The 6,690-nt window shown below is 31.8% G+C and overlaps 1 protein-coding gene across 1 annotated transcript in view; it reads right to left on the reverse strand.

Annotated features, from left to right (window-relative positions):
- The window catches only part of LOC117178431, a 10,828-nt gene extending 4,611 nt beyond the window's left edge, over window positions 1-6,217 (reverse strand). Inside the window, exons 1-5 of the mRNA XM_033369856.1 lie at window positions 6,073-6,217; window positions 3,949-4,451; window positions 627-941; window positions 358-520; window positions 47-255 (exon numbers count right to left, since the gene is read on the reverse strand). Coding sequence (XP_033225747.1) covers window positions 47-255; window positions 358-520; window positions 627-941; window positions 3,949-4,451; window positions 6,073-6,217 — 1,335 coding nt within the window. The remainder of the gene's footprint in view (window positions 1-46; window positions 256-357; window positions 521-626; window positions 942-3,948; window positions 4,452-6,072) is intronic.
- Between the last annotated feature and the right edge of the window lie 473 nt (window positions 6,218-6,690).

Below are 6,690 nucleotides of genomic sequence, written 5' to 3' on the forward strand. Positions count from 1 at the left end.
AACACATTTAAGACAATTATCCTACTTTAATCTTAATTATACTCACTGTAAAACGATTATCGTAAAAAAGAGTACCCATAGTTGCTAGCTTGTGGGATCTATCTTTCAAAAATTCTTCCCTCGACTTGAAAGGTAACTTTTCCTGAAGTATAGTCAGTTCGCTTACAAAGGCTGCCGAGTAAATAGCAAAAATTAAGAATCCAAAAAGAGAAGTTGAATAATAAAATAACTGCAGAGCTGAAGCTTTCGGAAATTCTGCAGAGGAATAATGAGGTCAATTTTATAAATAAGAAGATCATGTGCATATTACATAGATTAGTTAATATGTATGTAGTTTGATAATGTATACTTCTATACCTGGTAATCCTTGCTGACAGTAAAAGCCCCAAACCTGCAGAAAATTTTCAGAAATGACGCCGTGATATGTGCTATTTTCTACTTTCAGTCTCAAGAAGGTAAGAAGAGTCACCATGACTATAAGAGATACTATCAAAGCGCACCATGTTTTGTACGTAAACGGCTAAACATAAAACGAGATGAGTTCTGATAGCTGATTGAGGTTTAATGATCATTCTGAAAACTGACTCCTATCTAATTATTTATATTAATATAATATAGTTTCGTACCTGGAAGTAACCAGACCACACAAGTTCTATTTTAAGTGATGGCTTTCTGATGTAAAGGCATGTATCGGCTTTTCGTAAAGGTATAGTTAAATCAACGAGCTTTAAAAGTGTTTCATCTGGTGGAATTTCATTTGCTAAAATATCGACTTGATGACTTTCAATTAGGCCCATGCTACCTGTCCATGACTTGCTAGTTTTATTCCATGACCCAACCCCAAAATTTTCCTTTGTTCTAACATTCTTAATCGTAAAATTTCCAGCCAATTTCAGTGCAAAGCATAAATCGTCGATATATTTATCGAATTTATCAGATTTCTATTAACAAATGTGCACATTTAATCAATGTAATATCTTATTAATTGCAACCCATACGTTTGGAGGTTTCTAATTAAAATATATTTCATATATTAGTCTAAGAATTAACAAAAATTTTGTATACATTTAGTGAGGCTATATTTTTTAAATACATATTGGCCTGCTAAACTTAAAAATCGCATTGAAAACATTTTGTATGAATTTGTTTTTGAAATTTTGTATGTTTATTTTATTCTGAAAGAATGACCTTAGATGATTTTTACCTTGATACCTTTTGGAAACAGATTATTCGGTTCTAACTTAAGACATGGTTCACAGAATAAAGATATCATTGAAAGAAAAAATTTGTCTTCAAAATTCATGTTTCGAAAACCAACCCATAAAAAATCTTTTCTTCGCGAACGTCAAGTACAAACATAAATTTGTTTGTTTTGTTGCTACAGAGCCTAGAATAATTAGAAAACCTGAAAAAAGTGTGGAATTTGTATTAATAGACTGGAGAGCCTGAAAAAGGTATGACATATGTTGAAAAGAGTGGGACGATGGTCGTGGGGGCTAAAGCGTAGGCTTTAGACCCACTCCTACGGCTTGCGGGTTCGATTCCCGCCTCGCACTCTGGAAGAGTCTCGGTGGCCCATGCGGTGAACACTAGCCTAGCAAGGGAGTTGTTCATCTCCGGACAGTCGTGGTACCGGTACCTCTAGAGAAAAAGATTTTCTCTAAGTCCTTAAGGCTGTTGCTCTTGGTGGTTCGGAACCCACCTTAAACTGTAGGTCCCCCTTCCACCACCAAGTAAGTTTGTGGAGGGTGTGTAAAGGAATAGAGAAGGTGTAAGAAAAATGTAAACCCTTAGGGGACACATTAGAAGCTTCCACTCCACTCATATTTTGAAAAGCCCTTAAAACCTGGAATTTTGCCAATTTAAAATTTGAAATTAAAAATCTTGAACACTGTTCAAAATATCGAGTATAATTATTGAAAATTAAGCAATTCTATATATTGTTTACATACAAGAAGCAAATATCACACTTAGAAATGCAAGATCAAGGGTGCGCAGCAGGATGGCTCTTAATTATACTGAGCCGAATTTTCTAAAGAATTTATTTGCTCTCACCTACCAGTTTTTTTCGAATAAAAAAAATCCTCTAAATTAGAGTGAAATTGGTTAATGTTCAGGTGTCGCACGAAGACCATTAATTTTCCCATTGATTTAATATGGGAAAAGTCAGAATATATAAAAAAATAAGTTCAATTATTAATTTTGATATATGGAATAACTTTGAGCTACTGTTATGTGTTCATAAAGAAAACACCAGAAGTGACCATTTTAAATTTCACGTGATATCGTAGTTTATTGGCGCTTTTTTTAAACTTCTTTTTTCATAAATAATCATTATTTGGCAATTTAGGATTTTTCAGTCATTTTTTAACTTAATTTGAATTGTCTAAACAATTTTTAATTGTTTAAAAATTTTTTTAGGCAAGTCACGAAATGAAGGTATTTTCCAGATGTTATGAGTACTTTAATCAATGTCTTATTAGTACGGAACGTTCCAGGAACGTTAAAAACATAAATGACCGTTATTCTTATTATTATCAATGAACATCGAATAAACGGTAAGAGACAGGTCAAAATTGATGCCTGTTTATGATATGGATATCATATTACAATGTACTATATGCGGTACTCAAAACTAAAAATAACATTTATTTTTACCTATCTCTTTCGATCTCTTACTGGAACGTTCCTAAGTGGCGGATATTTTACACGCTCAGGGAACGTTCCTGTAACAATCAACTGAAACGTTCCATGCCATTAGGGTAAAGCAATAAAATAATTTGTTTGAATAATTTTAAATTTATTTGAATAAAATGTGTTTGTTCAAGTATATGGTTTACATAAAAGAGCATGTGAAACTTCTTACCTCGCAACGTTTTCGACAGATTAACTAATTTAAAATTAGATAATTTTAAAAAGGAACCTTTAAAATTGTATTGTATTGTGTTGTGTTGCATTCAGCTTTTTTCATATTAGTAAACCCATTTCAATTCGATATATTTAAAAACTTTTTTTAACTGAGAATGTTCCAAATGGAACAATTCTAAATTTTAAAAAATAAGCAATTTCACAGTTTATTCGTGCAGACTTAAAAGAAAAGCAAGGGCTATAAAACAAATGAAGTGAGGTGTACACTTGAGATGAAGTCTCCTGATATTTACTGGAACCTCTTAAAGCCCCTGAAATATATAAAATTTTCTGAAGTCTCCAGGAATCGCTTGAAATTTCCGAAGTTCGTTAATTTCCTTGAAATAACCTGTATTAATCTGAGGTCATCTAAAAGCCTGAAATGGTCGCGAATATTGATTCTGTTTGACTTTATATGAAGTAGCGTGTTTATCTCTGAAATTTTGTTGAATACATCTTTAACAATAAGTGGAGTCTCTTAAAGTAGCGAAATCTCATAGAATTTTTTGAAGTCACATGAATCTTCAGAAGTTCTTGAAGTTTTCTAAAGTTGCTGAATTATTTTGAAGTCAGTGAAATATCCTTTATTTATCAAACATAATAAAATCATTAAAAGATCCTGAAGACAGAAATAGATATACACTTGATGGATGGAGTTGTTACACCCTCGTTAAATTTTAAAATTTAAGAAGAATGAAGTTTAAATTTTTTTGCGCTAAAACATTAAATATAGCATATGGCACAGAGGATAAAACTTGTTTAGGATGTTTAAAAATTTTCAAGATGAATGTAAATATTAAGAAATAATTTATGGAAACATGAACTATCGTGCATTTAATTTCATTGAAATTTGAATCGTATTTTAAATATTATAGAAAAACTTCAAGTTGAGAACCTTAATTTAGTGTAGATCTTCTCATTTATTTCTGGAATTGGAACGGTAAATGAGAAGATCTGCTATTTAAAAAAATTTGAGGCGTAAGAACTTGAAGTTTTTGGAGTTCAAAGGAAAATAAGTATTTATGAAATGACTTATCTTACCGAATATCTTCCTATGCGCAGAACTTTTCCATTCAGAACATCATTATCGCTTTGCATCAATTTTTTTGATTGAACCACAAGTCCTCTTGCTGGTTCCCAAATAACCCTTTCGTAAATCGTCATTTGATTTTCATTTAAAGCGTACCATTCTCGAATTGCAATGTCTTCATAACATTTTACAAAAAATGAAGCACCTTCGCTTAGAAGGAATGGATTACCAACTGGATTCATGCAGGTGTGAATTAATGCAGATTTAAATGCTTTTACAAATAGGACCACAGTTATAATTGCATAGCGATTGAGTTCCTTTGATAAATTTTTCATTATAATTACGTCTCTTTCGCAATTTATGAAAACTACAGTCATCGGCTGCTTAATGTTTCTCAAGCTTTTGATATAATCTGTAGGCAAGAAGCCTTCTTCCAACTTTAAAGTAACTGTCCTAATTTTCTCACTAGACAACAACATCTGCATATTGAAAATAGTATTCATCTGTGAAATATCTAAACAAATCAATTTAACGTAAAATATATAATTAAATATCACATAATATTCATTACGAAGAAATATAGGACGCAGAGGAATATAAAGAGAAGCCCATAATTTTTTAATAAATAAATTTAATAAAATTGATAAATAAGAAATTAATTAATTTTAATAATTCTTCAATACATTTCTTTTGCATTTGAAAATATATATTTGATATTTTTGAGATTCAAAAAAAATTTTTGAAAGTTTTATTGATTATAATTTAATCCAAGAAGCACTTATTTTATCAAAAAAATTATTACAAACAGTACAATGCAATAGACCAGAAATTAAAGCAACTTAACTCTAAACAATAAAACAAGAATTTTGATTATAGCATTTTGTTTATTTATTCCACTAAATAGTAAAATCTAATAATAATAGTATATTGTGCTACAAGCGCTAAAATTTTAAACTTCACAAGAGTTACCACTGCTTACTTTAAACATTACATGATATTTTTTGTAACAATTGTAGGAAATTTTCGATTTGATGAAAAATACGAACAAAATTTTACGGAAATTTACGGTAAAATTACTCAAAATGTCTGGAAATTTTTTAATTTCAGAAATTACTAGCAATTTTGGAAATCTTGGTAATTTGATGTGTTTTGATATATTACCAAAAATGTCCGGAAATTTAAGGTGTCCTGAGTTTATCGAAAAAAATCCAAAAACTTCCATAATTCCCGAAAATTTGGAAAAAAGCTTGTTTTGAATGAATGCATTTAAGAGGAAAGTGTTAAAATGACGCCTCAAACTTCTCTATTCTAAGCAATTTCGTCTGCTGAACTCGATTGTATAGTTAGTTTTGAGCTTCATCTCCTGAAATTTGCTAATTTCGAGCTTTTACGTGGAAATAGCGAAAAATAGCGAACTTTTTGTCACTTCAAGTACGATAATCGAGACCTGCAGCCGTTAAATCTTCAATCTGGCCACAGAATCGTGTTCAGCGGGAAAAAATGTAAGATATGATAGTTTGTGAACATAATTTTTGTCGGATTCTGATGCGAGCATTTGCTACCAAGTGACTAATAAATATAGAAAATTTCTCGATTTTTGTTAAAAATGCTATAAAACGACCGTAGGACAAAGTTAATATAATAAATGCGGTGGTCTAATGTCATTGTAATTTCTTCAAATTCCATTTCCAGTAGTTCAGAACGCTCTAGGTGGAGACAACGATCCAAGAAAATTTTTTTTCATCAATAAAAAAAAGTAACCTATGTGCGACAGTTTCTAGCCTGCAAAACCATCCACCGGAGAAGAGCCGGTTGTCCCTAAGTCGACTGAGTCATCGGCAACAGCGGCAGAAGAGAGCACGGACACCGCTCTTCAGAGTTTTAATGTAAGCATTATGTTTTACTACTTTCAGAATATATGAGTGTCAAAGAAAGAAAGTTTACGTGAATTTTTCAGAGTTTGAGGAGAGTGTGCAAGAACGTCAACGCCAAAATGTTGAGTGTACTTTTGCGAAGTGCGGAGGGAGCATGTTCGCAAATAAAGACTTCAACACATTTTCTGACTCTTTCTATTTGTTAGTGTGCTTCTATGTTTCTCTCACATTCGAATATGGTATATAATTTTATTGTATTACTTTCTTGCTCTTTCAGCATTAAAGGTGGTGCCGGGTTATGCTCGCGCGTGCAGCGGAATTTTTCTTGACTCAAACGGACGCCTTGCGTTCGAACCTCTCGTTTTGGACTGAAGTTAAATTGTTTCGGTTCAGAAACAAAATACATCGCTTCTTTAGGAAATGTACAAAATATTGCCTGGTATTGACTGGTGCACGTGTATCCAGTTCAACACATCAAGAGAAATTAAGATTAAATTAATTGTATTCTGAGCGACAAGACAAATTTTTAAACAATAAGAGAATATTGATCCAAGATTAACATAATTATACAATACTAATTAAGCGTGTCGCACAGCTCCGGAACAGATGGTCGATAGAAAACAGGCGGAATTCCGAGATAACAGCATCGAATCTGACCCAGTTTCAGAGAAATATTATGCAAATGGATCAACGTCCTTTGAAGGTATAACATATGAGAATTAATTCCATTTGAATTATGAGTATAGTTAATGAAATCTTTTTATTCGATTGGCTATCTAGATGACTAAAATATTTGGGATTCTTGTGAAAAAATTAAGAGTTTTTTTGAGTTATTAAAAACCTTAGTGGAAACACTGGTTAAAATTCAGTCTGGAATAC

The sequence above is a fragment of the Belonocnema kinseyi genome, chromosome 8, assembly GCF_010883055.1.
Source record: "Belonocnema kinseyi isolate 2016_QV_RU_SX_M_011 chromosome 8, B_treatae_v1, whole genome shotgun sequence".
Taxonomy (NCBI): Eukaryota; Metazoa; Arthropoda; class Insecta; order Hymenoptera; family Cynipidae; genus Belonocnema; species Belonocnema kinseyi.